At 37.1% G+C, this 19,070-nt stretch overlaps 1 protein-coding gene across 1 annotated transcript in view; it reads right to left on the bottom strand.

The window, feature by feature from the left end:
* CSMD1 (CUB and Sushi multiple domains 1) overlaps positions 1-19,070 on the bottom strand; it is a 1,256,706-nt gene that overhangs the window by 412,346 nt on the left and 825,290 nt on the right. Inside the window, exons 9-10 of the mRNA XM_059835885.1 lie at positions 13,233-13,357; positions 4,076-4,197 (exon numbers count right to left, since the gene is read on the bottom strand). Coding sequence (XP_059691868.1) covers positions 4,076-4,197; positions 13,233-13,357 — 247 coding nt within the window. The remainder of the gene's footprint in view (positions 1-4,075; positions 4,198-13,232; positions 13,358-19,070) is intronic.

Genomic DNA, 19,070 nt, shown 5'->3' with positions numbered 1-19,070 from the left:
AACTACCACAAACTTTGATCCAAACCATGAATCAGCAAGGTAACCTCATTCAAAAAAATTTGCGTATTATTATATGCTACTTAGTAAGACTGCTCTTTTGGACCATATTGCAAGAATGAATTATCTTAAAAAAAAATATCTCAAAATCAACCTTAACAGTATGTGGATTCCCTAGCTGTGAACTGCGGAAAGTTTTCCTGAGTAAGAATGTTCTCCTGAAGTTCCTCAGCTATGTGCTTTGAAAGGCAATAAATCAGAAATAGCATTTTATGGCAACATATTAAGGTATAGTCCAACTTTATAAAAAAACCTGAAGGCTCATCCCTGTAAAACTGTATGTGAAGTTTCCCTCCCTCCCTCTGTTTAATTCCAGTGTCTTCAATTATGGCAACTGCAGTGAAAAACATTTTTTGTAAAGAAGAAGAAAGTTGTTAGGCCCAAACAGATACTTAATATCTATGCTTTGTACTGTGGAGAAAGTACATTCTTCAGAAAAAAAAAAAACAGCTGTAATTGGGACACACTCATTATTTACCAGGTCATTACACTTAGAACTATTGCAGCCCATGGCACATCTACTATACAACAATCCGCAATCAGTCAGGAAAATAATGTGCAAAACTTGGTATCATTGTTGAAACAACATAAAACCTGGCCCTCCTATAGACACTGGAGTTGAAAACTGGAGCCCTTGCATCTAGCAATGTTACCATAAAATAGTGAAAGCAGCAGGAAATCCAAGTCTTAGGAAAAAAACCACAGCCTGGAAAATGAATTGAAAAAGCAAGGGATAGAGGCATGCTTAGAACATACAGAAAAGATACTAACAACAAGAAAGAGATAAAGACAACAGATCAGTAAGACCTCAGAAGAACAGTCCAAAGTAACTGATTCTAAAAAGTTGAGAAACTGCATAACAGAACAACTAAAACAATGTAGAGTTACCAAGAATGACGGCATGTACTTGACAGAGAGTCAGAAGAGAACCATAAAGTTGTATTTGTACTAAAAGTCTAATAAATGACTCAGTAGGATGCTGATCAGAAGCAACAATAGTGGGACCCAGAGGAAACAAATAAATGTTAAGGGAAGAAAATCAACTCTTCAAAATAAGCAGACCATTAACAGAAATAGCTTTGAACAGAAGAACCAAGCTTAACTTAGATTTTTGTGTTGCTCAGAAAAAGGCAAATAAATATTAGAAAAATTTTTAACTAACAACAGTCTTGATATGGTTGGTTAAAAACTGGAACTATGCTACTGTCCCCATAGGAAGCTAAAATTTGTTTTCATTTTGAATTGGCATTAAAAATCTCCCCCCACCAGCACCAGAATACAAAATTTGGAATTATGTGTCAATTTTTTAAAATTTATTCTTTAAAATATTCCAGCACATTGTGTTCCATTTTTTGTGCAAGGGCATCTCTTTTACTAGACTATCTTCTTTAAACTTCACTGAATGTTATGTTAAGAGGAAACATTGTCTTGTCTTGTAAAATGCTATGTGTAAACTGACCTTATGAAAGGACACAATTTCACTGCTAGAGTAAGTCAAAACTAATTTAAAATACACAGTAATGACATGTCATGAACTGTCTACCTTCTTGGAAAAGAAAATCAAACACAGACCCTAAGCATTCTGATAAATATTTTCAAATCTGAAGGGCAAAAGAGTAGGCTCCTCAATCTAATCTTAAAATCAGACCTTCAATATACAGTTCAATTTTCAAGAGTTCCGTCATTCATAACTTCAACAGAAGTCAGTAATGAAAATCTGCACAACTTTCAGCACATCTTAAAATAAATTCATTATTTTGGTAACCTGGAAATTATTTTTGTAATTGTTTTTTAAAGTTCACAGGTTTCAAATGGTAGCAAGATATTTTTTGTTTGATTTTAAGACTTCACAATCACAGTTGTCATGGTCCTAAAGCAAATACACATCTTTCCAAGATACATGAAGTTAAGAAAATAATCTTCCTTTGTTGCACTGCTAGACAAATCCAAGATTAATAAAAAGACAATTCATTCCCTATTGCCCATCCTGTCCAGAACTGAAAGACTTAAAGCTCCACCTCATTTTCATACACTGTGATTATCAATATGTCTGTTAGCATATCTCTTTACCTTCCACCCAGCTGGATGTAATAGTGTGGATTATTTCCTCGGTGAAAGCTCCAAGCCTTGTAGTTATACCTCTTCATTTTGAACATAACAAAAGAATTGATCTGTCTGGGTGTGCAATTCTTGCAGTGTACTCTTGTGACTGATGAACTATCAACCTGCCCACATAATACTACTTAAAAGTGCCTTTTTGATTCCAGTGAACAGAGTAATAAGTTAATCCACACCAATCTCATTAAGCTCTACCCTACTAAAATCCTAAATCCATTGAGAAAGATATATTGTATTGCATGAATAGAACTTGTGTGTTATTGCAGTAGACTGAGGTTTAGTATTTTTCACAAGTAAGTCTGAGCCTCCATAGAAAACATACACTGTACAGTTTAATAAATATCACCGCACAGTCAGTACCAATTTTTATATTATTATGGTTAAACTTTCTTGCAATCAGCAAGATTACTATCTTAATTGTATTATAAATATGAATAACAATGTTTAATTAAAATTCTTGAAAAGTCAAGGGAATAAAAATAAAACTAAAAATTAATGTAACAGTTTTGAATAAAGAAAACTTTAAAATGCCAAGACTCCTTTTTATTAGTAGTAATTTCACTTATTTTCTTTTGATGCACACTTACATTTTCTTTTATAAAACTCTACTGCATTTTGCAGAATCAAAGAGACTACATATTATTGAATATAAATTTGAGTAGATGCATTTGTCAGACATTTTTCATATTTTACATGCTTGTCCATATTTAAAAATGCAAAGTGATTTAATACTTTTTCTAAAATGTAATGAATTTAAAGTCAAAGGTCATTCAGTGACAAATAGTCACTTCTAATTGCTATGCTAAATAAAATACAACAGTTCAGTTTGGAACTAAAAAAAGCCCGTTCTCTTCAGAGAGAAGTCCCACCACAGTAAAATGTTCAACAATGTAATAGTTTTGTACTTTTGCCTGTTTTTCCTGAATACAAACCTTTATTAAGGTACTGAATCTGCTTTAAGAAAAAGTGAACTCAATCGATTTTGCAAAGAAACAATGTTTACATCTCAACAATATGCTATAAAAGCATGCAGCAAAATTATCTTTTCTGCAGCTAAACATTTGCATTAATTTATGGCGAGATAAAGTTAAACATTTTTTTCCTTAACTATATTAAAGACGTCAAGAATACAGTCTTCCAAAAACTTGCATAGGAAATACGTTTTGTACTTATGAAAGTACATATAGATTGTACATTCTTCAATTTACTGTAACTCATTTATTCAGCATTTCACTACAGAAAAAAAAAATATAAGTAAAATATTTTTTTACTTCATTTTTTTTTCTACAGGTAGGGGGGTCTCTGTCCTTTATTGAGGAAGTAAATTGATTTTACAGAAACACAAGTAAAAATGCATCTCAGTACACTGCAGTGTGATAAAAATACTTAATTATCACTGCTATGCAATGCATAATTATTGATAGCATAGTTCTGTATTTAGAATCATTATTGGAAAACAGTAGATTGAAAAGAGAAATGAGGTAGGTAGTAAAACACCTAACAAGATCAGGCAACATGCTTAGATGTATGGCTGTTTTTTATGCTAAGAGTCAACAGTGAGTAAGTATCAAGATACAACTTGAAAAATCCACTATCAACTCTTAGGAATGTACGATTTTGAATATGATTTTAGGTATTTCATTAGAAAATTTATTTATAACTTGGAAACTTTAATTGAGACCTATTACTCTGAGTGGACATTTTCCCAGATATTACTAATTTATTTTTTTTTTCCTAGTGCCCAATAAATTTTCTTAACATCTCTACTCTGGTCATTTTTGTGTTGAAATGAACATACACACTAGCATGTGTTCATGCATTCATGCAAATATGTATGAAATAATTTTAAGACAGATCCAAAATTGTACAGTTTGAATGGAGACAAAAAGAAAAATAATACCTTTTCGGGATCAGTTGTTGTAATGACCCACACACAGTGTGCATTGTCTTCATATTGAACTGGATAATTTGGTGATGTAATAATCCCACTTGGACCACGTAGGTTAGAACCACATGTTCTAGCTAAAATGATAAACAACAAATAAGATTGCTTTTGATCAGTTGCTCTGTTTAAAATAAACATTATAGAATCACAGAATCACAGAATCATTAAGGTTGGAAAAGACCTGTAAGATCATCAAGTACAACCATCAACCCAACACCACCATGCCCATTAAACCATGTCCCACAATGCCTCGTCCACACATCCCTTGAACACCTCCAATGAGGGTGACTCCACCACCTCCCTGGGCAGCCTGTTCCAGTGTCTCACCACTCTCTCAGTAAAGAAATTTTTCCTAATATCCAGCCTAAACCTCCCCTGGTGCAACTTGAGGCCATTTCCTCTTGTCCTGTCGCTAGTCACTTGGGAGAAGAGGCCAACACCACCTCTCTGCAACCCCCTCTCAGGTAGTTGTAGAGAGCGATGAGGTCTCCCCTCAGCCTCCTCTTCTCCAGACTCAACAACCCCAGCTGCCTCAGCTGCTCCTCATAAGACTTGTGCTCCAGACCCCTCACCAGCTTTGTCGCCCTTCTCTGGACACACTCCAGCACCTCAATGTCCTTCTTGTAGTGAGGGGCCCAAAACTGAACACAGGATTCAAGGTGTGGCCTCACCAGTGCCGAGTACAGGGACACAATCACCTCCCTGCTCCTGCTGGCCACACCATTTCTGATACAAGCCAGGATGCTGTTGGCCTTCTTGGCCACCTGGGCACACTGCTGGCTCATATTCAGCCGGCTGTCAACCAACACCCCCAGGTCCTTTTCTGTGGGGGAGCTTTCCAGCCACTCGTCCCCAAGCCTGTAGCGTTGCATAGGGTTGTTGTGACCCAAGTGTAGGACCCAGCACTTGGCCTTGTTTAACCTCATACAATTGGCCTTGGCCCATCGATCCAGCCTGTCCAGATCCCTCTGCAGAGCCTTCCTACCCTCAAGCAGATGAACACTCCCATCCAACTTGGTGTCGTCTGCAAACTTGCTGAGGGTGCACTCAATCCCCTCATCCAGATCATCAATAAATACATTAAACAAGACCAGTCCCAAAACTGAGCCCTGGGGGACTCCGCTTGTGACCGGCCGCCAAGTGGATTTCACTCCATTCACCACCACTCTCTGGGCTTGGCCGTCCAGCCAGTTTTTAACTCAGCGAAGAGTGCACCTGTCTAAGCCATGAGCTGCCAGTTTCTCCAAAGAAAGAAGGCCTGATCCCTTGGTTGTGTTGCACATGCCCTGTGAGTGCCCTCAAGATGAACCTCTCCATAATCTTCCCTGGCACCGAGGTTAGGCTGACAGGTCTATAGTTCCCCTAAAATTACCATAGCATTAATAACAACTTGCCATGAAAGTATTATTATGCTGATATATTCTATAACAGTCTGCCTTTGAAAATGTTTGAGCCAGTCAAAAAAATCCTGAAAAATGACCTACAGAGGAAGGAAACCAGCACTTTTCAATTAATCAGCCCAACATTTACATTACTTTATTCTTACTTTATGTAAACTAATTTCTCAGAATTTTTGTATCAATTTTCTGTTTAGAGAGAGTTTTATCCTCTCCAAGTGGATGGAAGGACCTTTCTGTGTATGAATGTAAGAAGGGCAAGTATGTGTTCTCCTTCATGATTTCTCCATGTTTGGGGAGAAAAAAGACATGTATCATGTTTGACTCTATGTAACAGCATATCCTTTACTAAACTTGAGCTTCTGTGTTGTCTTAGCTCTTTACACCAGAGAAAATAAAATTAGAAAGTAAAAACTATAAAATGGCTCTAGGCAGTAGCCTGACTTTTGTAAAGCACAGATTGAGTTGTGAAACCATCACAATCCCTCTGTCACATTCAGCAAGTCTGGATAGATAACATTTTGAAAATAAATTATTTTACAAATTAAGTTATTTTCCAAAGAGCATTAGGGATAGATTTTCTAAAATATTCAAACTTCTTAAAATATTTCAGTATCTAAAGCCTTTAAAAAATATTTAAAGATATAATTTCCAGTGACATCAAATGGAATTATAGAGTTCACTACATTTTAAAATCACAGAATCACAGAATCAGAATCACAGAATCACTAAGGTTGGAAAAGACCTGTAAGATCATCAAGTCCAACCTTAAAAAAAAAACAAAAAAAACCACCACACCCCACAAAAAACAAACCACAACACACCAAAAACCAGCCCACCCAACACCACACAGCACCATGCCCATCAAGCCACATCCCACAATGCCACATCCACACGCTCCTTGAATACCTCCAGGGAGGGTGACTCTACCACCTCCCTGGGCAGCCTATTCCAATGTTTCACTACTCTCTCAGTAAAGAACTTTTTCCTAATATCTAGCCTGAACCTCCCCTGGTGCAACTTGAGGCCATTTCCTCTAGTCCTGTCACTAGTCACTTGGGAGAAGAGACCAACACCCACCTCTCTGCAACCTCCTTTCAGGTAGTTGTAGAGAGTGATAAGGTCTCCCCTCAGCCTCCTCTTCTCCAGACTGAACAACCCCAGCTCCCTCAGCCGCTCCTCATAAGACTTGGGCTCCAGAACCCTCACCAGCTTCGTTGCCCTTCTCTGGACACGCTCCAGCACCTCAATGTCTTTCTTGTAGTGAGGGGCCCAAAACTGAACACAGGATTCGAGGTGCGGCCTCACCAGAGCCGAGTACAGAGGCACGATCACCTCCCTACTCCTGCTGGCCACACCATTTCTGATACAAGCCAGGATGCTGTTGGCCTTCTTGGCCACCTGAGCACACTGCTGGCTCATATTCAGCCGGCTGTCAATCAACACCCCCAGATCCTTTTCCGCTGGACAGCTTTCCATCCACTCGTCCCCAAGCCTGTAGCGTTGCATGGGGTTGTTGTGGCCAAAGTGTAGAACCCGGCACTTGGCCTTATTGAACTTCATCCAGTTGGCCTGGGCCCATCGATCCAGCCTGTCCAGATCCCTCTGCAGAGCCTTCCTACCCTCAAGCAGATCAACACTCCCGCCCAACTTGGTGTTGTCTGCAAACTTGCTGAGGGTGCACTCAATCCCCTCATCCAGATCATCAATAAAGACATTAAACAAGACCGGTCCCAAAACTGAGCCCTGGGGGACTCCGCTTGTGACCGGCCGCCAGCTGGATTTCACCCCATTCACCACAACTCTCTGGGCTCGGTCATCCAGCCAGTTTTTTACCCAGCGAAGAGTGTACCTCTCTAAACCACGGGCCGCCAGCTTCTCCAGGAGAATACTGTGGGAGACAGTGTCAAAGGCTTTGCTGAAGTCCAGGTAGACAAAATCCCACTGTCAGCTTTATGGTACTACAGCACTTTGGCAACATATTAAAATAGAGAGTCTAGATCATATCATTTCTGAGTATTTAGATACTGTATATCTTCAAATATCTGAATCTCAGAATTTATGTACATAACGTCCATTAACTTTTGACGTAACTTAGATTCTCCAGTTATTTAAGTTTCAGTACTGGAAAGATGAATGACTACATTCCTTAAGAACTTGGTCATTCTTTTTCTGAATATTGGATTAAAGTACCCAACATGGTTTTGGTACTTAGGAAATTTTTAGGTTTTGTCTTTCGCTGTGGCTGCCTTCATTCTGAAGAATGAAATATGAGCACTTTTTTACCTCACAAACCTTTCTGGGAGGAAAGTTGATTTTCTTATTAATAGAAGTGTGACTGGTACAAATAGGAAATAAGGAAACTAATAGAAAATTACTTTCAGATTTTCTATCTTTCCGTCATGGTCTGCTACCAGCACTTAGTCTTTTGTTACTATGTTAGAGACTAGACTTTGAGAACTTCCTATAACTCCATGTCTAGATTGATTCAGCTAGGACTCAGTTCTCTGTGAAAATGCCTATCTATGTTTATGATAGAAACTGTCTTATATTGCCATGAATTTGACTGAAGTCTCAGACACATCACATGGAAATCTTCCATAACAGTCTCAGTAGAAGCCAAAAAAGCCCGTCATCCACATAGGTAGTTCTACTAAAGTATCACTGACGATTAACAAGCTGTCTGTGCTTAATATGGAAAAAAAGAACTAATCACATTTAAGTATGCCACTGTATGCTGCCTACTAGCAATACAAAAGGCTTGACATATTGCTGCTATATCAAGCAAAATATATTCTTTTAATTGTCAGGATAACAAGAGCAGATTCATAGGATCTGAAATAGAGGATATTCTCATTCCAGTAACTAGTAGAAGCACCATACCTACAGGACCGCAACTAGCAGACAATTAATATTTATTAATGTATTTTCAATTCATCCTGGACAAGGTCTGCTACAGCAGGAACTAATCCAGAGGTGCAACTTTGTAGCAATAAGATTTTGAATACAGTTTGTACCTTCACTAGCTATCCACAAAGAAGAAAGACTAGGAAACATCTCCCTTTCAGATCTTTTTTCAGTCAAGCTGTTATTCTCTTATCCTTCTCCTATTTGAATTTTGGAGAGAAGAAAAGGAAAAAGGAGGGGGGGGAAAAAAAGCAAGCAAGAGCTACAATTCTACAATCGAAGTTCTGCCCAGAGGTCTGTTTAGGGAATGGAGTTACTGAAAAACTTTGCAGAAAAATTGTTAGATAGCCTTGTATATCACTTAGAGAACAAGAATGAATGGCTGTAAGGTTTTTGTGGGGAGTTCAAGAAAACTGGGAACTTTTACATTGGCACCTGAGGGCACTAACAGGTCTAAACTGCTCTGACCAGCCACACCCGGGGCCTCCCACTACTCCTTGCCTGTGGGCCCAGGGGATCCGTATCAGGGTGGGATTAGACTATCAATCTCTGTCTGAGCAATGTTTCAGGAGCAGCTGCTTGCAGTTCCACCACAGCCATGCCTGTGCCTGTTTACAGACTTCGTTGATTCTGACCCCCATTTAGGCTCTGATGTCTCTGCCTGGCTGTGGCCTGTCCCCTTCCCCAGGGAGGTGCCCTGTGTCCAAGGCTGGGGCTGTTCCTGGTCTGCCCTGCTCCCTGCCTAGGGTGGTGACCCTGCTCCTGGGTCCCCAGGGGATCCCCAGCCCCTGCTGTGCTCTTGCAAGTAAGGTCGTTACATGGACACTCTTTAACCCAAATAATGAAGGAACTTGTCAACAGTAAGATAGTTCCCCTGACTATTCATTAGCTTTATAAATTCTGAACTTTGTTAGTCACCATTCTGGGGTAAATGCAAAGTTCAACTTATTCAGTAAGTCTCGTAGGCTTAAAGTCATTAAGTTCATGGTAGTTCCGGGCAGTTTATCAGCTTTTCCACTTTAAGTTGATGATCATTTAGAAAATGTGATAAACAGTTCTTTTTATTGCGTATTTTATTAATAAAAGCATGGTATGAGCATCATGAATACTGGTATCTTGAAGGTCAGTAAAGGGATTGGGAATAATATGGACTACAAATAAAACTTGTATCTTTCACTTCCCACCATCCACAAATGTGCATCACGTGCAATGTCATACTATTGAACCAGGATTATACAGCATTCAGCCTAAACAATGTTAATCTGTGTTTAGAAAAAAACAAATAATTTTTAGATACTGGCTGACTTGACCTTCAGACTGTTGTGAAATTTTAGCTCCAATTTTGGAAGTATGCTTGAGGAAAGTAAATTGTTTTTCCAACTGAGGTTTTAATGGAAGTATAGGGCTAATTTATCCTATTTTGTTAGAAGTTTACTGAAGGGAGTAAAGCACAAGCCTTATGAGGAGCGGTTGAGAGAGCTGGGGTTATTTAGCCTGGAGAAGAGGAGGCTCAGGGGAGACCTTATCGCTCTCTACAACTACCTGAAAGGAGGTCATAGAGAGGTGGGTGTTGGTCTCTTCTCCCAAGTAACAAGTGATAGGATGAAAGAAAATGCCCTCAAGTTGCACCAGGGAAGGTTTAGACTGGATTTTAGGAAAAAATTCTTTACTGAAAGGGTTGTCAGACACTGGAACTGGCTGCCCAGGGAGGTGGTTGAGTCACCATTCCTGGAGGTTTTTAAAAGATGTGTAGATGTGGTGCTTAGGGACATGGTTTAGTGGTGGACTTGGCAGGGTTAGGTTAATGGTTGGACTCAATGATCTTAAAGATCTTTTCCAACCTAAATGATTCCATGATTCTATGATTCTACAACAGATGTATTTGCAGATATTAAATTGGAAGGAACAGCAAACACTAGTAGTAACTCACAGATAATTCAGCAGCAAATAGCCCCTTTCTGCTGAGTGTTACTTTTACCGTGCATAGATTACTTCAGATCATTTCTGCAATGTATTCGCAAACAAGGATAAATTCAGAGATTAAAAAAACCCACCAAACAAGAGTGAGCAGTGGAGTTGCATGGACATGTTATTCTGCAGTAGTGTGAAACCAAGTACTGAGAAGGTATATTTAGATTTTTTGATTTAGATACACTGAGCTACAGAGACACTGAGCTCAAGAGACACTTAAAAATCACAGTTGCTTTGCTTCTTTGGAAAGAGTAGAAGGTAGGACTTTTATTTATTTCTTTTTTAGTATGTTTTAGATTGTCCAGTCTTTACATGGATATGCCTATGTAATATTACCCATATTACATACCGCTTGTAATAATTTATCTAAGAGCTACCTTTATACACTTTTTTATTAGGTCAGACTGGAATGGAGTTAACTTTCTTCATAGGAGGTGTATGGTGCTGTGATTTAGATTTGTAACTAGAATAGTGCTGATAACACACCAGTGTTTTGGCTATTGTTGAGCAGTGCTTGCATAACATCAAGGCCTATTCTGTTTCTCACACTGTCCCAGTAGCAAGTAGGCTGGGGGTGGGCAAGAAATTGGGAAGGGATACAGCCGGGACAGCTGACGCCAACTGACCAAAGGGATATCCAATACCATATGACAACATGGTCAGTGATAAAAGCTCAGGGAAAGGCGGAGGAAATGGGCATGTTCATGCTTACAGGTTTGTCTTCCCAAGTAACCATCACTTGTACTGAGACCCTGCTTTCCAGGAAATGGCTAAACATCTGCCCACTAATTGGAAGTAGTGAATAAAATCCTGTGCTGGTTTTGGCTGGGATAGAGTTAATTTTGTTCATAGCAGCTAGTATGGGACTATGTTTTGGATTTGTGCTGAAAACAGTGTTGGCAATACAGGGATGTTTTCATTATTGCTGAGCAGTGCTTACACAGAGTCAAGGCCTTTCCTGCTTCTCATGCCACGACACCAGCGAGTAGGCTGGGGGTGCCCAAGAAGTTGGGAGGGGAGGCAGTCAGGACAGCTGACCCCAACTGACCAAAGGGATCTTCCACACCATATGACATCATGCTCATTATATAAAGCTGGGGGAAGAAGAAGGAAGTGGGGGACATATAGAGTGATGGCGTTTGTCTTCCCAAGTAACCACCACACATAATAGAGCCCTGCTTTCCTGGAGATGGCTGAACACCTGCCTGCCAATGGGAAGTAGTGAATTAATTCCTTGCTTTGCTTTGCTTGCATGCATGGCTTTTGCTTTACCTATTAAACTGTCTTTATTTCAACCTATGAGTTTTCACACTTTCACCTTCCGATTGTCTCCCCATCCCACTATGGGGGAGTGAGTGAGTGGCTGTGTGGTGCTTAGTTGCCAGCTGGGGTTAAACCATAAAATCCTTATTTTGCTTTGGTTGCATGCACAGCTTTGTTTCATTTATTAAACTGTCTTGATGTTTACCTATGAGTTTTCAGCTTTTTCTCTGCCAGTTCTCTCCTCTACCCCTCTGCGGGCGAGCGAGCTAGTGGCTGGGTGCATATTTAGCTGCTAGCCAGGGTCTACCACTACAACTATTTACACTCTTTAATGAAGAAAGCATGATTTACAAGTATATCACATGTAATTATACAAGTTGAAAAATCTATTCTGGCAACAGGAAAAAAATATTTTTCTTTTAGTATTATGAAATAACTAGGTAATGAAACCTTTTTTTATAAGAATATGAGTTATAAAATAAAATATATATAAGTGAGATTATGCTTTAGTGCATTCTTGAACAAGCAGAAGTTTAGGTCCAGGTGTTGCAAATCCTTCCCTCCACAGTCTGTCTATCATTTGCTGCCCTGATAACTGGCATTCAGCATGAGACTTTGCAAGTACAAGAAGTATCTCTTTGATCTACCTCAAAATGACAAAGTATATAAAACAATTTGTAGCATTTTGTTTTTCTTTTCTTTTCTCTTTTTTTTTTTTTTTTTTTTAATTAATGGTGGTGTTTTCTCTGGTTTTCCAGTGCCTCTCCTGGCTAGGTTGTCTGGTTCTAGGAGGATGTAAGGCAAGCCATTTCTAGGGTTAAGACTTTCATTAACATGTACAATCCAAATATGCAACCCAGATTAATTTTTCTACTAAAAATTATTATTTTTCCTATATATCTTTATTTTTCCTATATACCTCAGTTCTGGGGTACTTTCACAGCATTTACATATTTTTCTGTGCTTTTATTACAGGCAGTAGATTGCAGTGGAAAAACATACAAACAAACAAAAAGCCACCTCCCACCCTCCTCCTTAAAAGCAGCAGGAGGAACTTATTCATTGGTTCAGCCCATAATGAGAAAACATCTAGAAAAGAATTGAGAAGGTTAGGTTATTTGTAAGGTTGAGCAAAATAGATGAAAGAGAAGGGAATTTACTGAAAAATGAGGACTATGTAACTATCTGGGATGATAGGAACACAATATGATTGTGAGGAGCTCCTAATTAGGAATTAGAAAAGTTTAACCTAAACCTAACTAACTAGTTTTACTTAAAATATGTTTAACATGACAAAAAGAAGATTAAGTGAAATGAAAACTATTAAAAGGAAATTAGCTCCCTAAATTGATATTGTTTCTGGATCTTTGCTTGTGTGCTTCAAGCTACAGAAAGATCTTTGATATATATAATCATATATATACACACACATATATATGTGATAAATAATTCTTATATATATATATATACACGGGGTTTTGCTTTGTTTTGAACATAATTTCATTGCATTTCTAAACAGAAATTATAAATTACCCTTCCAAACTTCAGGAAAAATTCCAAAGAATAGCACCTACCTCTGCAAATTGGCCTGTGGTCACTCCAGGCAGCCAGTGTATCTGTCACTCTCTGACAAGTGATGCTCTTAGAACCTTGCAGCACGTAATTATCTTCACAGGAAAACTGTACACTGGCACCCACCCTAGGAGAAAAATGGGAGGAAGAAGGAAAAAAATTAAAATTATTTTAAGTATCACCCCCCTCCCAATACACGTAAATGTCACCAAATGACAGTATTTCTAGGTCCAAATGAAGAAATTAAGGTAGGAAATTCTACTCCATCATTACTATATTAACAAAAAAAAGTTATATTATAGGGAACAGGTCTACTATTTAGTTTGTCCACCTTTTAAAGAAGTAAGGCCAGGAACATAAAGCAATTGTGATACTAAGTTTCATCCTTTAAACCATGACTTCAACAAATGCATAGAGAGATCTATTTTTTAAGAAAATATATAATCACTGTTCTTTCAGGCAGCAAAATTTACTTTATGAATAATTTCAACCTCTCCATATTCTCTTAAATGAGAGGATAAGCAGTTAGATATGGTAATTTGTCAACATGTGCAACCAGAAAATATTGATTTCAGAAAACTGTAATAATTCATTAAATATTCCTGAACATGTTGAAATTTCCTGTTAAAAATTATGCTACATGATAACTTTTATTAGGACTGAAATATGACTGTTACACTTGTAACTTTGAAATGTGTCTCTTTTGAATGATTTATAACTTCATTCTTTTTTTTTAATAAATAATTTTTCTGATGAAAGCTGACCAATATTTATGTAGAAATGAAAAACTGTATATAGTTACTGTGTATCTCAAAGAGAGCTTTCCTAAACAGTATTTACATTTCTTCTTCCATTTATTATTTGTGACACTCTTGTTCCCCATCACAATCAACCAGTTTTGTTGTTAGCTTTCTTGCACTTTTAAATCTGTATCTGATAATCCCATGTTGTGAACTAAGTGATCTTGATGAAGCAGATTTCTCAGATTGGTCTTTCTAAGTCATTGAGTCCTAAACACCAGGGGATTGCTAGATGGCAGTCAGAAAGCTCAGTGGTTAAAATTGTGCTGTGGAGAATAGCAAACATAATCTCACTCGCTAACGTCCAACTCATTCCTACCCTTCAAGAACAAGAATTCTCTCAGTTTCCCAGAGGATTTCACAAAGACAAATTATATTGTTTATCATTATTATGATGTACTTCTATAGTCCATTCACAAAACTTTAATAGGCTCTTTTTGGCTTCTTTTTTCTTTTTTTTTAATTTTAAAATTTGAATGTGATGCTCTGAATCAAGGAAAGATTTAGAAACAACTTTTCTTAACACTTGGTTCTTCAGCTGTTAAATGCGGAAAAAAAAGAAGGGTAGGGAAAATATCGGCCCTTTCATTCAGTAGTTCATGGGAAATGCATTAAATCCTTGAAGAATAATAGAATTTTCTAAAATTGTATTTATTTTTTATTTGTCATAATCTACCATCCCTCAGAACATTCTTAACCCTCAGAAAAATAGACTTATTATGATTCCAAATACATACTTCAAATTAATAAACAATTAGTTTTTCTTATTGGTAAAGGAAATATTAGGATTAATTAATCTGACATTTTAATGCTCTAAACACCTTTTTTTTAAATGCATTTTCTCATATTTTCTAAAATTATGAGCTCTGGAAATTTGTTCTGTAGAAAGAGGAAAAAACCAACCACCTACCTAGTTATGATAAATGTAAATTGAGAATTTAAGTATTTTAAAATCATATTGGATAAAGACTTTCCCAAAAGTGTAATGATGTGTGAACCAACATGAAAGATTCAACACTTCCCTGAAGTTTGCTACTATCAGGACGTGTGAGGGCAACTATGAAACTGTGCACATACAAAAAGTTAGAGTGAAATGAAATGTATAATTATTGGATGTCTGCAACTGCAATTTATAATTTAACATATCTGATTATTCCCCCCCAAAAGAGAAAGAAGGAAAAAAAAAAATCCAGGACGAATGCAAATATTCTGATGTCTGATGAAGTAAGTGAAGGATTTAATGTTTACACTGGTTTTCATCATTACAGCAATATTTTAAAAATGGATACATAAAATGTTACACACTAATTTAATTTATACACTTATGATGACTCAATTTGTTTCACTGTTATTCTATATAGTATATTGTATTTTTTTCCAAAGCTTTGGAAACAGCTTGTATCTAAGGACTAATAATGTGAACTTCATATATTTTACACAGTGGATATCATCTTTTGAAATGTTTGATCACAAATTAAGTGACAGAAAATAAATATACTGACTACGACATATTAAAAACAACCAAAATCTAGCAAAAAACTTTAAATTAAAGAGCAAGGTAGGAACATGAAGTACTCAAAAGCTCCTGAGTGTTAGAGTTCGAGGTGGAGAGAAACCTGAATGCCAGCTATAGGCATTGACAAGTATAATCTTTTGAAAGTAATTTCAAGAATTCTAATCAAACTTAAGGTAGGCTACAGAAGAGCAGTCATAGGTTTTACCAGAATGACTGAGATAGTTCTGGACACGGTTTATGTGTGGCTGCACTGTACGCTAAGCCTGCTTTAATATCAGTTAAGATCCATCCTTTTTGAAGCACCTATTGTGAGAAATCATGTTTATGCCGTGAGTCTGACAACTGGTACTTTCAAGAAAATAATATTAATGTCATTTTTATTCTGTCAAGGCTTAAAAAGAAAAGGAAGAAGGTATTGAAAAGTTCTAAATACTGCTGAATGGAGATACAGACTGTCACACTATAATATATATGAAGGAAATTAAATGTTTGTGTAACTAACTGGTTAATAATGAACTATGTGTATATATCTATTTATTGTTGTTATAGAATACATTCATTGCAGATATCTGAATCAAACCATATAACTTTAGATGTTTAAGAGAACAGTGGATACTGAGAAATCTTAGGTGAGCTGAGTCACTAGAGTATTTTCTGTGTCCAGACAATCAGATCTATCTAAATAATCATTTAGGGGAGGGGACACATCTGGACCATACAGTCTACAATAAAAGTCCTTATCCTCTAAGTAACATCCAAATCGCTGAGTCTCTCCACTGATTCTGCTTACCATTTTTCCATTAAAAAAGGGGGCATCCTTTTAAAGCTGTGTTTAACTTATTTGATCTGTGATTTCAAAGGAAATTATTACTTCACTTAATTTCCAATTGTTAACAATGAATGTTTTTAATTTCTTTTTTTCACATCTTTACCTCCCTAGTCACTGAGAAACTCTATGGTCACTGGAAGTGTTTTGTTTTGTTAATTCTCTGTGTAAACTTTCAACAGGGGGAAGAAATCAGTTTCCTTTTTTTTCTTTTCCTGTTTTGAATTTGAACTGTATCAAAGCAAATTTTGTGCTTTTATAAAGAAGGGTAGAATTTGACTGAAAGAAGACTTTTTAAAAAGAAAAAATTATTCAAGAAATACTAAGCATAAGAAAGTTCATTTAATTTTAAAAAGCTGTTCTGAAAATTTAAAAGCTATTTTTGTTACAAGTGTCAGTGGAATTGTGGAAAATGATTGTATTTTCATAGTACCACACATACCACATAATATTTAAGGAGAGCTGAAATGTTATTTTTTATATCAATTTTAGATTTCATTTAAACAGTCTACTGTTTTGAGATCTCACATAAAAATAAAATGACATATTGACCCCCAAACTGTAATGATTATGTTCTCATTCATCTAGAAAAGTCTGAGTTGCCATTTCTCAAAATGAATGCAAATATCACCTGGATTTTTTTGAAATCACTGAAAATCACCTCCCCTACTTCCTGAAGCAAACACAGTAAAAGCATATCAGGAGAACAGAATGAAAAGGTTAAGATTTCAATGCCTTTTTGTTTGCTTTATGATTTTAAAATGAATGCCATTATTATGCTGAAAAATGTGAAACCCTTTTCAAAGAAAGAACTTCTCATCACTGAACCAGTTGGGTCTCAGGTGGTCTTGAAAATAAACCCTCTGCCTTTCCATCAATCCCACTCTCAACATGTCTTTCAGTAGATTGGAAAAGATTTCAAATAATGTGCATTTTCACATGTTTTAGTTCAGATTAATATCCACAGTTATCATTCTCCTGACAAGAACAATAGCTACTTCTGGCGTCTATACTTGCCTCTTAGAAAAGAAAAAACTGCCTCTCTTTTACTCTCCACAGTATTTTCACTACTTTGGTGAAAACAAGCAACAGCAAATATTATTTTCCTTTTTCTTATGGAAGAGCTTGATTTCTCATTTCAGAGAAAGAAAAACTAAATTCCAGCCAAATTTTCTATTTAAATGTCAAGCTAGATATAGATAGGTAAACTTCAAGAAAGCTAAGATATGTTTTAAATAGATACAAAGAAAGAAGTTTACAGTACATCAAAAACAGTTGCTGTTGCATAATTAGTTTTGAGATAACAGGTAAGGTTTAGGAGGAAAATAAAATTTTATTGTTTCTCTCAAATAATATTCATAATTGGAGGCCCAAAACACGCACACAAGTAATAAGTGATCAAACTATATTAATGTGTTTTATTTATCATACCTTATATGATGCTGCTTGTGTTATTTTTGAACACCTTATGCATTCATTTATCCCCCTGAACAGTAAGATACATTAGGTGAAATGAAAATATTATCAGAGGCTGAATGGGATAAAGGAAGGAGGGGAATAGCCTTGCTCTGTCAATTGAGTAAGCATTGCTCATAAGTAAGTACAGACATTTAAGATACCTTCAACTCATATTCATTCATAAGAGACTGTGTTCAAAATATAGTTATGTACGTTTGGCAAGGTTCCTTGACATTAGATGCCCACAGATATCTGAAAATATACTTTGAGCTTTAAGGTTTGTTTGGGCTTTCCCTCTTCTTGATATTTTCATGCACTGCTGGGAATTTTACTGTTGAGCTCTACCATTCTGGGGCTCACATGTTTGGATCTTTGGACCTGTTTCACCAAAATTATTTTAAATCCCTTTCTCTTTCAAGTTACAAACTACAGTCTAGAGAGGAAAATAAGTAATTCTCTCTCTCACCCTCTTCCAGCTTAACAGTGCTCTTAGACTTACCAGTCAAAGTGCATGTGCTGTTTCTTAACAATTGTTCGTATGTCACTGACTTGGACCATAACTAGATGAGAGTCATAGAATCATAGAATCATTTAGGTTGTAAAAGACCTTTAAGATCATCGGGTTCAACCATTATTCTAACACTGATAAGTCCACCACTAAACCATGTCCCTAAGCACCACATCCACATGTCTCTTAAATACCTCCAGGGATAATGACTCAACCACCTCCCTGGGCAGCCTATTCCAATGTGTTGCAACCCTTTCAGTAAAGAAATTTTTCCTAATATCCAATCTAAGCCTCCCCTGGTGCAACTTGAGGCCATTTTCTCTTGTCCTATCACTTGTTGCTTGGGAGAAGAGACCAACACCCACCTCTCTACAACCTCCTTTCAGGTAGTTGGAGGGAGCGATAAGGTCTCCCCTGAGCCTCCTCTTCTCCAAGTCTGCTCAGCCCACAGTGTATCATGAATACATAAAATCTGTACAGGATTCATAGTTTCACAGAATAAATTAGATTGGGTGAGGACATCATCTAGTCCAATGCCCCACTCCAAGGAAGCACAGTTGGAACAGAGGGCTCAGGGCCTTGTTCAGGTGAGCTCTGAATGCCTGCCTGGATGGAGATTTCACAAACTATCTGGGAAACTTGCTCTGGTGTTTGACCATCCTCATAGTAAAAACAATATTTTTTTTTTTTTTTTGTAATCCTGAATCTAGTAGTAATTTACAATGTTCCAAC

This window comes from Gavia stellata, chromosome 2 (assembly GCF_030936135.1).
Source record: "Gavia stellata isolate bGavSte3 chromosome 2, bGavSte3.hap2, whole genome shotgun sequence".
Classification (NCBI taxonomy): Eukaryota; Metazoa; Chordata; class Aves; order Gaviiformes; family Gaviidae; genus Gavia; species Gavia stellata.
The sequence above is the reverse complement of the archived record's forward strand: the minus strand, read 5'-3'. Positions and strand labels throughout refer to the sequence as shown.